Source organism: Ambystoma mexicanum, chromosome 2q (genome assembly GCF_040938575.1).
Source record: "Ambystoma mexicanum isolate Mex_15411 chromosome 2q, UKY_AmexF1_1, whole genome shotgun sequence".
NCBI lineage: Eukaryota > Metazoa > Chordata > Amphibia > Caudata > Ambystomatidae > Ambystoma > Ambystoma mexicanum.
In genome coordinates, this window is record NC_090924.1 from 372,225,466 (window position 1) to 372,238,817 (window position 13,352).

At 44.1% G+C, this 13,352-nt stretch overlaps 1 protein-coding gene across 1 annotated transcript in view; it reads right to left on the reverse strand.

The window, feature by feature from the left end:
* Positions 1-9,117: 9,117 nt before the first annotated feature.
* HS3ST2 (heparan sulfate-glucosamine 3-sulfotransferase 2) overlaps positions 9,118-13,352 on the reverse strand; it is a 321,234-nt gene continuing 316,999 nt past the window's right edge. The window contains exon 2 of the mRNA XM_069647406.1: positions 9,118-10,527. Coding sequence (XP_069503507.1) covers positions 9,909-10,527 — 619 coding nt within the window. The 3' untranslated portion in view covers positions 9,118-9,908. The remainder of the gene's footprint in view (positions 10,528-13,352) is intronic.

A 13,352-nucleotide genomic window follows, 5' to 3' on the forward strand; every position in this document is an offset into this window, starting at 1 on the left:
TTCCCATTATCGCCCAGCTGTCTGCTGGGATCAATGTCATCCTTTCCTGGGAGTGAGGTGCTAGCTCCTGAAATCCTGTCCACTGAAAGCTAGATAAATGTTATTATCTGCTCCAGCGATGTGTTTTGCTTTGACAACATTTTCATTCAGTGTAACCGTCGTGATGGCTCGTAGTAATCTGAGCACCAACTGGAATTTAGAGGTTCTTTTGTTCAAAATTCCTACCACTGCCATGTTGTCACACCAAGCCATAAGTTCTGTGTTAGCCAGCTGCCTGCCTCATATGCGTATGGTTAGCCGGATGGGGAATATATCTAACAGTGTAATGTTTTTTGCCTATCCTGCTGTGTGCCAAGACTCGGGCCAATGTCCGACCACCCATTCTGTGCCTAGTATGGTCCCGAAGACCTTGCTCCCGGCTGCATCCATGAAGCGCACCCGTTTATTTTCTGTGTTCAATGGTATGCTCCAAAGTGTGGTCCTGTTGACATTTCTGAGGAAATTCACCCACATTTTTAGGTCTTCTTTCACTTCCTTGCCCAGCCTGATGTGTAGGTGGGGTTTGATGCATCCTTTGGTTTTGAACTCTATGCTCTTGGAGAATACTTTGCCTTGTGGAAAGATCCTGGCTGCGAAATTGAGGCTGCCTGCCAGTGATTGTAATTCTCTTACTGTGTCCTTGTTCTTTGTGCTTAGTTCTTGGATTTTCCCTAGCTGTTCAACAACTTTTGTTTTTGGTATTCTGCATAGGCCGTCTATTGTGTCTATCTCTATTCCTAAAAAGATAATATTTGTGGATGGCTTGGTTGTCTCTTCCGCTGCCAATGGGATGCCCCAATGTGCAGCCATCTTTTTTAATTCGCTCAGTGCCCTGTTGCATTCCTCAGAATCCGTTGGGCCCATCACCATAAAATCATCCAGGTAGTGTACTACTCTGACCCCTGGTACTTGTTTCTGGAAGGCCCATTGAAAAAAAGGAGCTGAATTGTTCGAATAGTGCACAGGACACTGTGCAGCCCATGGGGAGGCATCTGTCCACATATAATTTCTTATCAAAAGTGAAACCCAGCCACTGCTGTGAGCTTGGGTGGACTGGTAGTAACCTAAAAGCGGATTCAATATCCAGCTTCGCCATCAGGGCATTCCTGCCGCAGTCCTGCATTAATCTTAGAGCCTCCTGGAGATGCATGTTGGTAACTGCAGATTCAGTGGGGGGGATCCCGTCATTGAGGGAATGTCCCCTGGGATGTGACAAATGGTGTATTAGCCTCATCTTCCCGGGTTCTTTTTTAGGTGCTAAACCTAGTGGAGACACTAGGTAGTCCGTAAATGGCATTGTTTCCCAGGGGCCACCGATCCTACCCAGCTGCAGTTCCTTCTCTATTTTTTCCTTACTCCCTGTGGGTTGTCCCTAGCTGAGACCAGGTTCCTTGGGATTTTCTGAGACCCTTTTCCCTTGAAAGGAATGGTGAAACCTTCCTTGAACTCCAGCATGATTGCTGAGCTGATTTCTTTGTCAAGATAGTTCATTAATGCTTCGCTAAAGTTATCTGGTATGATGGGGGTTCTGCCTTACTGCTCTTCTTTTTTGGTATTTCTTTAGGGTAATCTGGGGCAGCTGCTTGCAGGGTGATCCCTGTTGCAGTTGGCACAGTTGTGCTTGTACCACCACTCCTTCCCCATAAGCACTGATTTTTTTACCATAATTCCTGTAGGTGATGGTGGATTTCGGGGCGTGGTGAGCTTTATTTTGCCCGTGGGTATTTGACCTAGCCCCCCATGGCTGGTTTTTCCGAAAGGGCTGCTCTCCCTTCTTATGTTTATCATTTTCAGTATTTCTATTTCCCCCTTGTGAGTTTTTATTTGTCTTAGCGGTTGCCTGCGCAACCTCCTCTGATGGAGGCTTGGCATTCAATAAATATAAATCGTTCTGAACTTCATCCCATTCTATTGCTTGTCTTTCCGACATATTCCTTCTGAATCTTATGTCGTAAACTAGCCACCCTTTCCCTTTGTGGGTGACTTTTACCTCTCTGATTTTATCCGCGTATGCCCATAGCTTTAACCCATCCCCCGGAAATTTTTCCCATAAAAATAGTTGCTAAAATGGCAAATGATTTTGACCAGTTGTCCCAGTTCTGTTCTACTTGGGTGTTCCTGGCTATGGCCTTGTCCTCGATCTTTTTGGGATCCCTGAAAGCATCCCTCCCATTGTGTTGGGCCTCGATAAGCAAGCATATTTCGATTAATTATTTTGCCCATATGGCCTCTTTAATTGTTATTTCGATATTCCATGCAAGGGATTTTTTGTACCTGTTAAGTATTTCTGTTTCAAAAGATTTCAATTTTAAATCTAGCTGTGGTGGAGCTGCTGTTTATGTCTATCGGGCATGTGGTGTTTGAGGTGGGCATTGCCCATGCTTTCAAGGGCCCCATGGGCTCCGGCCCTGTTGGTGTGGTCACTGGTGCTGGTGGGTCGGTGTGAGTTATGGGATCTATAATTATTATTGCTCCAAAGGTATGGTCTGTATGTTCTGACCTGGCGTCCCTTCTGGCTCACTGGGAGCCTGTTGCTTGTCTCTAATTTGCAAAATCATCTGTTGCATCTCTTTCATATTCTCACACAACATTGACATATTTCTGTTTTTGTTACCTTTGCTAAGGCTTCTCATGCCTTGTTTTTCTCTGTTGGGGGAGGGTGGTCTTCCTGCCCTGTTGGTGGTGTCACCCCTTTCTTTGGTAGCCCGTAAAAATGTTCTCTGACCCAGTCCCAACCATAGTGCTCAGCTGACTCAATTGCTGCTTGCAGGTGTGGTGATTTTGGTTTAGCTGCCACTGCTATTGGCCCTTGTGGCTTTCTTTTGGGTGCCATGCTTCCTCCTGTTCAGAAAATAAACAAAACTTTGTTACCTAAGGGCGGTAAACTCGTGCTGTGCCCCGATTTTGGGGTACTGTTAATATCAGCCGTTGCTTAGTAACTGCATGACTCTTGTGACAGTTGACAATTTACATGAAAAATTACAAATCTCTGTTATTACCCTTACTAGGTAACTGCTGTGTTTGGGGCCCGAAATTGTAATTATTTTTCAAGACAATTTCAGTTTTAATTGGAGGATTGTCTCAAAACCCCAACCTTTCAGATGCAATTCACCCGCTTGCTGACTTCGTCACTCAGACTGGAACGTTGTTCAGTGTGTCTTCGTATGTTTTGGTTAAAGTTTTTTCCCCTGTTACCATTTGGTGCACTCTTATCTCGTGCGTCTTTGTCCCAAACCTGTTTGCCTGTTAAATTTCACACTAGCTTGTGTTTGGGGAATTGATATTTATTATTGCTTGCTGTACATTCAAAAATATTTTTGCCGTGTCGTATTTCTTTTTCAAAAAAATATTTGCATCAATATACATTGCTTCTCATAGCAGTCGTCTTGCTGAAAATCGAACTGTTATTAAAATGTTTATCATGAAACAAATTTGTCCCCTTGTGTTCTGATTCTCGCTCCCTTACGAGTTTGCTTCTTCTATCATTCAAATGATTTATCTAACAATTTCTCTGCACGCTCTGGTTTTCCCTTGCTGCTTTGCATTGGCTTGCTTTCAATATAAATTGTGGAATGTAACTTCCCAGGCATCCGGTGCTTCGCCCGGGGCCTTGTTGCTGGGCAACAACGGTGCAGGGGGCTGACTTACTTGGATATGGAAACCAACACCTGTGGCGGGTTTCCCTCAGCTCCTAGTGATGAATCCCGTCCGCTCGCTGCCTCTCGTGGTCCGTTCTTCTGCGACCACGCTGATGGCACTGCCTGCTGGGCCTCTTCTCCCGGCCAATTGGATGGCTTCTCTCTTACTGCTGCCGAGACCGCCGCACTGCGAGGTAATGAGACGTGAACAGGGCTATGTTCGAACAAGTGCTGAAATGAAAACAAAGACGCTGAGTACACTGCAAAACTTTCCCAATAAAGAGGGAAAAAGCTAACACTGAGTGCACAGTGAAAAGAAAGAGGAAGACGCTGAGTACACAGTGCACTTCCCAGCTGTTTGGGACCCCGTGCAAGGTCCACAAACAGTTTGTATTCTTTGTGCTGCGAGCAGTTCCTTCTATGGGACCCAGGGTAGGCCCTGGGTCCTTGGTCCTTGTTGTGTATCTGTGGGGGCTGTGACTCCAGCCCCTAGGCCAGCCCTGGAGCCGACTGTCTATGCCCCTGGGCGTGGCTCTTCTTTGTTGTTCCCTTGTTGGCTGCCCTCACTTCCCTTGGGTGCTTAGCACCCATTTGCTTTTGTGGAAGGTCGAGGTGTTCTTTCACACCTCGCCCTTCCTGCACTTTGCAGCACAGTGACTCGGTGTCTCCTATGGGGATGGGAGAGGAGAGCTGGGCCTTGGGGGCGGGCCGCTGCGCCTCTCCTTGGGCCTACTGCCATGAAGCAGCAGTTACCCTGCCTCGCCTGGGGCGGTCCGGCTGTGTTGCCCAGAAGTAGTGCACAGGAATGTATTTAAGCACCCTCTGTGTTCCCTCTGGCCACTAGCCCCATGCCACTATTGCCAGGTAGTAGTGCCAGATTTAGGGTTTAGCCTGCATTGCCATCCTGGGGGATCTATGGGATTTTATCGAACCCAAAACTATAAAATAAAATATAATTTTAACAAAACCAAAATACTTGTTGTGGGGCTAACCCCGCCAAGGCCCTGGTTTCCCCATTTTTAGTATCCCACCCACTTCCACATCACACCGTATTGAACCCTTATATATTTTTTTCGAATGGGATTTTTTTGGTATTTTCAATTCATTAAAATGTAATTCTCTGTTGTATTCGGTAAAATCACTGCATATCCTTTCGGTAAGCAATAGGAACTGAAAGCTGGTCAGACTACAGAGTTCTTGGTGGTCAGTTTAGTGCTAAGGGGGCAGTATAAGATGGCATCTTTAGTTACCTAGAAGTGAATGGGCTGATAAAACATAGTGTACCTTAACAGTCAAACAATTGCGGCATTCCAGTGCCAGGACAAGGGCTCATTCAAAGGAACAATATTTAGTTAACGCTTAGTTATTGCAAGCCTGGCTGTCAATCCACAACGCTAACCTGATGGCCAATACACACTCCTGTCTGGCACATGATGGAGTGAACATATTTACTAATGAATATTGTGACAACTGTTATCAGCATCTAGTGTCAGTCCAGTGGTCAGAACTAAGTAACACTCTGGCAGTCACTATACAGTGTAGGACTATCTTTTAATGCATAGTACCAGCCTGGCAGTCAGTAAATTAAGCAGGGCAGCTAGTAAGTGGTGCATGGTTGGTCAGGACATAACCAGCCTGTCAATTTGTTCATATGTTGTGCGGCATAAAGAGAGCTTCATTTACCCTGGTTGAGTGGTGCATGGAGTTCCCACGGTGCCAGGTGTGGATGAAGCAGCAACCTGTACCAGACAAGCCTGCACAGTGAAATTGCTGTGTATACACCTAGAGAGTTTGAAAAAGCAGATCCCGCATTCTCTAAGGTCAGTGAATGAGATAATCCATATATTCACTGGGGTCAGTGGAGGAGGCACATCCTAGTTACCGAATGCAACTCTCCTCGCTAGCTCCACATTACATATTCTCGTTCTCCACAGTATGTCTGTAGTTATCAATGTGTGATAAAAGGAGCAGTAGGGGATCCATGTGGGTTTTCCATCAGTGGAACGGGACCAAACAGCTAACGAGTTTGCCATCATCTTGTTTCCATATTAAAAAAATGCACTCTGCTTAAGTGGCATTTCCTCCACCAAGTGGGCGTTGTTTGCTTAGAATATTTAGTGTTACTCGAGGAGAAGGCAAATAAGGTGATATGAGTGTGGGAGGCAGAGTTGGATGGGATTTAGGGCAGGGGTCTGCAACCTGTGGCTTTCCCTACAAATCCCAAGATCCCTCACAATTGACTGTGCGAAGTAAGGCTGATGTGAATTGTAGTCCAAATCATCTAGAGAGCCAAAGATTTCAGACCACTGATTTAGGGAATGACAGGGTGAAGGCTATGCTTAAAGCGAACTCCAGCTCTTCTATGGCCCATTTGCTTTTACACCTTAGACAGCACATATTTTGTTATCTATATTAGACCGTGGTGTGGATTTGCAGACTTGGTTTGGTAGCTGGGACTGTTTCTAAGGCGTCGGGGACAATTCTGAAGCAAGCATATGTGACGTAGCTGTACAGAGTAGCTCAATTTTGGGTGAAATTTGGGGATGAAATGCAAGTTATTCTATAGGTCAAAATTCTGTATTGTTGCTTTACGGCTTAAACTACTTCTGAGTGAACCATTGGTAGGCTCTGCCACTGGAGTTAGTTAATTGATGATTAGCCCGATTGTGGTGGCCAAGAAAATTATTCAAAGATTAAGGAAGAGCAACACTAAACCCAAACTGAAGACTGGGCTACCAAAGCTAAGTGACTCTCTGGTCAAGAAAGGGGGGTGCTTTAGGTTACATGGGTGGGCCCATTGAGTAGGAATACACACTGATGTGTTGGCAAACCGGGGCATAACAGATGTGTGAGTTAGCCCCTTGAGTATCTGAATGTTGTGGGGTACATTTACCAGCCCCAGCAGAAATTCCCTTCATCACAAAACCGCATTTCAGCATTCACTCAAAAACTGCTGTGCTTTTGCCTGCTTTGCACATGCGCAGCGAGATTTGAACACATCCACCCCAAGAATGGCTTCATTTTGTTCTCCTTCACGTAAATCCAGAGAAAATAACCTAAATTCAGAATGTCTCAACATTGCTGTCCTGTCATTTAAAGACTCAAGACTGCACAAGAAAATTACCTGCATTTGAGACAACATTGCACTTGTGCCTCTTTTCATTTTAAACATCACACAGTTTTCTCCATTAAAACACAGCCCTGCATGTGTATTTCATTTGATTGCCATAAAATAAGGCAACCTTCCCAGAACGGCATTGTTTTCATTAATAAAGTTCATGAAAAGCAAAGAATTCTGTTCAAGTCTGCACGGCTAGGATTTACTTTTTAAATTAACAAGCACACGCAAATTACTGCAAAAGGAAAGCAATAGCGTGGCTCTCTCTCTTGCTTCGTGACAGTTACCAAGAAACTATGTTCAACATATCTCTGTGTTCGGAAAGTGACCACATCTTTAAAAGCATTTCAGAAAGTTAATGCAAAGGAAACTGTGTGTGGCAAAACTGCATTTTGTGAAATTAACATGAGAGAAAATAAACACATGTAAATCTGCTTTTGCAAAGCAGGAACATGACATTTTGAAAACTAAATGTGAAATAATACTGTGGCTCGCACAGAAACACAATTGTATGTGGGTGGAGGGGCTGCAAAGCTATGTATATTATGCCCCTTTCCCCCAAAAAGACCAATCAGCCTGGCTGAGGCACAGGAATTCCTGTCAACCAGTTTGGTATAAGGGCTAATTTTGCACATACCAGTGAACTGATGCTGCAAGGGCATGTGCTCTGTTCTTATGGGACTGACAGTGTGATAATTACAGGTTAAACCAGACTGCCAAGCAGAACTGCTCCCAAGGACAAAGGAAGGAGGAAGTGCTGTGTGTTGAACCAGAGGTGTGATTTCCTCTACATTCCTTGCCAGCACCCATTGGATGGCTTCAAAGGGGAGTCATGGAAACCCTTTGGTCAGTCTGAACCATGGGGAGACAAGTTGGCTGGGGGAGTGGAAGGTCCGCCCATACAAGGGACTAATCTGGCACATTGATTTTATAAATGGTTGTACATCAAGACATTTTGCCCAGCACCCTAAATAAGCAAGAATTCAATATTCTGCTAGTATTTTGTGGGATTTTTGGACTAGCACAATGAGACCATGTGCATCTTTCTGGCACCTGGAGAACTGGATTGGCATGAAAAATTAATTTCTGGGTGAAGCATAGGTGGCACAGACATTGAACTTGGGGAACATATGCCAAATACTAGTTTGCATATGTGTAGGCATTTGCAGCATTTTAGATATTATGTTTCTCCTGAAAATGGTAAATTCGTGCTGTCCAAAATACCAAACTCAAGCTTGTCTTGTAAGTACCCTGTCACCCAGTACCCAAAAACTGCATATCCCACTCTTTTACCCTTGCATCCTATTCAAATCCTATAACAATCACATTAAAATCCCACTCATATCCCAAATTTCCAAGATCCTCTGTTTACCCTTTCCTCAGAAGAATCTGTATTAGTCCATATCTGTTAGCATATTCCTTTCATAATTATTTCATTTATCTGTGTAAGTCCTTAGTACCATTTTTAGATAAATTATTTAATTCCCCTATAAAGAGCAAGCTTTTCGAAAATTAACCCCCTTGCACGCAAGGTCTTTCCTTAAGAATATAGTAATTACAATATAGCATCAGTAGAACCTGTCATTATGCAACCAAAACCGAATTTGCCCGTGTATTTTGCTTTTCTTTAAAATCTGACTTGCATTTCCCCCTAGAAAAACCTACACTGTCATCCTATAAAGAGTCATCCCTTCCCCTCAGTATCCTATCTGTTCTGTGCCTTTTTTCCTCATCCCAAGGAAGATTTCCGATTTTGGCTGCTAAGCCCATTTTCTTAGCTGTTTGCCAGTTTAAAACCTGTGTGAAATAAGACATTGCAATCCTGCCATGTGTGTTTTCCTGTGCATTGTTTTCCTCCCAAAATAGATAATCTCACCTGTGTTCATGTTGCTTTAGTACCCTGCTCAGTAGCCTGTAAGCTTCCTTGTCTCTGAAATTGTATTTGTCCCTCTTCTTTCTTACCCCTTGTGACTGCTTTCCATCCACAAAGAATTTAGTCAGCAGGTGTTTGGGGGAAGTGTTGCAGGGGTGTGCCATCTGTGATTGTGAAGAAAAGTGACTTTGTTTCCATTTCTATCAAAGGTGTATGTATCTTGTGTTAGAAGTTGAATTAACTGTGTTATAAGGTTTTGCATTTGTATTGCCACACTGTGCTGGCTACTGCCCTAAATTTTGTTTTGCTCTCATTTTCATTTGAATTCTAAAAATAAACAAATATTCCATTGTTACAAACTGGCCTGGTTCATGGTCCATTGCGACACAGGGTATTTGTTAAGGTGTGCATGAGACGGGTTGGGTGTCTTCTCAAGAAAGAAACCGGGCTTCAAATAAAAATAAAAAGGCTTTTTTTTATTGTGCACCACCTTCAGTGTCAGTGGAAGAAGTCCCTGGCTGGAGTGTGCCGTGTCATAAAATCTGTTACAACATACAGCTGATGATGCGCCTCTTCACTCCCCACCCCCTGCGAGCTTACCTGTAACCTTTTATGGTTTCCATTGTCTTAGTGTTGCCCCGATAAGCAAACATTACTGTTCCTCAATTAAGCATTGTCTTTAATGTGCAGTTGTTTAGACATGCTGTAGTTCACCAATTGTGTTATCTACTGTTTTAACTGCTGTGTATAAGTGGTAAATAAATCATTTTTTAAACGAATTTTCATGAAGTAGAGGCGAAATAGGGTCTTTCAGCATGAGGAGCCAGGAGACCTTCTGTCCTGCAATACAAGGTTAACTTTAGGGAAAACACACAGGGGGAGATTTCATCATTACGTTTGTTAGTATATATTTCGACTTGAGGACATCAAAATGTCTGAATAGCTTCTGTTTAGCCGACAGATTCAGTTTTGCAACTTGATAACTTCCATATAGTGACTATTTATTATCTTTACATCTGTGCAACATTTAGAGCTGAGCAATCCCTTGTGAACCGAAAGGCCACACGATCTCTTCAGACAGAGGACGTCCCATTTCAAACAACCTCCAAAGTTTTGTGATCTAGCGATAAGTCCTTTGGTCTCAGAGGCTCCCTGAGATCTGGGCACTCTTCACCCCCCTCGGCCTGCATAGAATGGAAGACCCCACTTACCACCCCAGCACCCATCCACTGAGAGACTGCTATTCCCACCTGAAATCCTGTCCTACTGTCTCATAAAACTTTATGTTATACGGCCTGTAAAAGTCTCGGAGATCATCTATCACCTCCTGTTCGATCTGAACGTGAGTTCTGCCTTTGGATTTGCCCAAACACCGCGGCAAGAAGCTGTTCTCCGTCTTCTTCAGGCAGGGAAATCCTTTGGTTTTGTTGAAATAAAAGTGCTTGTCTGTGATTATCCTCTTGATGCCCAGGAAGTCCTGGATCTTGCCCATTTCACCGGCTGGGTCCGTGATGAGCCTCTCGCCACTCACAAAGTGCATCTGTGATATGGGGAAGTACTGGAGCCAGCGGTCAAGGTGGAGGGCATACATGCCGATGCGCACCGCGTTCCAAGCGGTGTCCACCTGGCCTGCGCTGCGGTTGCGGAAGGCCAGCTCTTCAAAGCTGGGGATGTCAGGCTTCTTGGAGAGCGTCTGGGTATAGTCAGAGATAGCCCGCGTAACCGGGTTTCGCACCACCACAATCACTTTCATTTTGCGGCACATGCTGAAGATGCGTTGTGGTGCCTCTCGAGTTACAAAGTAACTGGGGGTCTTCTCTATGGTGATCTGGCTGTCAAGCGTCCGCGGCATCAAGCTCCTGTAAGCAAACAAGGCCACATATCAGATGAAGCTGCATCATGTAAACAGATATTAAATGCATGCTGTTTAGAAGTTGTTTAGCTGCGCCAATATTGACTTGTGTATAAATACAACAATAATACAGTTAGGAGGAAAACAGAAAACCTGTAGGGGGTTAAACGCAATTGAAGAATGCCTACCAGTTATATATACATCACAGCTATATTTATTCAGGAAAGAAATTCATTGACAAAATGATACAGAGTCCTATACCTTTAGGGCTGGTTGGGCATGGGAAATTTGCACAGTGACACAGGTACAGTGCTTAATTTGTAAACAAAAATAAGCGCCAGGGGCCAAACATCCAATATAAATATACTGATAATGGATTATAGGTGATGGAGTATCACAACAATGTAATGGTCGATAATATGGCTAGAGATTATATCACGTATGTTTACATCATAAGAGCATATGCCTCAAAAGGAGAACGAGGTGAAACAAGATGGCTGCAGGCCCCCTTGATCAATGATATCACATGACCCAAATTCCACACACAAAGTAAGGATGTCAAAGACTTCAATGAAACCCAAAGTGTTAAAAAAAGAAAATACATCAAACTTTGCATTTTCAGAAGTATCCCTACACTGTCTGAACGCTAGCCCCCTTGCTGGCCATTTCAGTATAACCCCTCCATATACTCACTGCGCCCAGATTGGGAGTATTATACAATCAATGTCCTTCCTTTCGTTTGATTGTTTTACCAAACTTGGAAACGACAGCTGGGGGATTACACCTGGCACCCCACCCATCTTATTAATTATATTTTTAGTTGTCACTGATTTGAGTCAGCTACATAGTAGAGAGCTAAGGGAACCGATTGGACTATGTTCATCATACAGAAAATTCCATATTGGATTCTAGAACTTTCAGCCTCAAACATGGCAGCCAGAATGCTATGCTCCTGGCTACTCTCCCTCAATATTAAACCTTCACTGAATTATTGCAGACCAAACTACACCTGAGCCTGATCCTACCCAGCCTGCTAAGTGCCAGAAAGGAGTAGGGGTGAGGGGTTGAAGAACAGACGCAGGCAAGAGATAAGAGGGATGACATAATTCTAGAAGTGCTCACCAGAATCACTACTAACGTAACTGATATTAAAAGGAACATGTTCAGCTCAGATAAAAGACAGCACACGCTCAGCTCAAAGGTAAGTGCCCTGGAGGAAAGAGTGTCCATGGCTGATGGTGATGACTGAAAAAAATCAAAGACCTCCACCTCCAAAACGAGAAGCTCAACCTTAAATTATCCGAATAAGAAGCCTCCTTCTGGAGGAACCACAATTGCATTGCTGGTCACAGATTGGGCCAATGGCCTCACTGCTTTATGATCATATTTCCAAGTTTCCCAGGGAGGGAAATGGTCTGGAGGTAAGTGAAGGTTTTAAACAATGGAAATGTTCTTAAAACGCATAGTAGGCCCATTACGGGCTCAAACCGGTGCAGTCCCAGTCCGTGTCCATGGATTAACCATGCAATTAGAGTCAAGGAAAGGAACTGTGGTCCTGAGCTGTCACCTCTGTGGTGCATATCAACACACCCGCCCTCTCACCCGACCCCACTCGGTTATGACTTTGGGCTGCTCTACCTATGATGCCCCATCAGCGGGTTCTCTGCCCTCATCGTCGCCCAACTGCCCCAGCTTGGCGGTCCACACTGTGGGCCTGTGGTATGGATGGGCAGTGGTCTGGTGGAAGATTTTGCAATAAATGTTTGGGCATGCTCCAGAGCCCGAACTCAAATAATTACCAAAATAAGGTGTTTTGCCTCCTTCTCTGTGTGGATGCACATGGATCATGGAAGGGCGAGTTGAAGGGAATACCAGACCTGCGATAGCTTAGGTGTGGCCTGTGGCGACCGAGATTGGTTTGTGTTGAGAAGGGATGAAAAGAAGGGAAGGAGAAGAAGGGGGATGCTGGCTAGAATGTTAAAAGGGAAGCGGAATGAAAGGAATGGGAAGAAAAGTGAAGGCTAAATGATGGTGTGGAAGGGAGCATCTCAGAAAATGAACAGTTCAGATCTAATGTGGATTGTAACTATTAATGCTCATAAAGGGCCCGCTGCCAAGCAAGTCCATTTTCTATTAAACTATGAACGTTTCTGTTTGTCGTTTAGATTATGTGTGCGTCTGTCTTTGTTGTTGTTTGGAAAGAAACCCTATACATGCTGGCACCATGATAATGTCCACGTCTCTTAGGAGCCAGTGAAATGGGAGACCACATCCACACTAACGTGTATTAGGGCTCACTGCCAATGATTTACAGGTTTATGGTTTAGCGATGCAATGCCGAGCCCAATTACGTTAATCTCTTGGATTGTCACGGGATTAAACGGCCCACAGAGATGCAGGAAGGACCTGGCCAAGCAATGGCGGATACAGATCATACATTCTAAATGCTAAGTGTGACCTGGGGATTTTGAGCTGTTTTGATAGCATGTCGAGGGGGTGGGAGTATGCATAGTGTTGCATAAAACCTTGCAATAAACTGTGAGGCATATTGTCAAGGGTTCAGAAGAAAAGGTCGAAAACTGGTCGAATCCTGGATGAAAATGTGAATGTAGATTTTTGAGAAAAAAGACAACTCAAAGCCCTGAGGATGGATATTGAATATCCAAAATGCGTTGGTAAAATTTAACAATTGAGTTTGAGTTGACTGTTTTCAAGAATTACGTGATTTATGTAGAGGAGAAGCGTTGTATATTCTCCCATGGATTTCTAAAGGTTTCCAGTATTACATGTTTGGGGTAAGCTTTACTTTAAAACCAAGGAACTGGGTGTGAC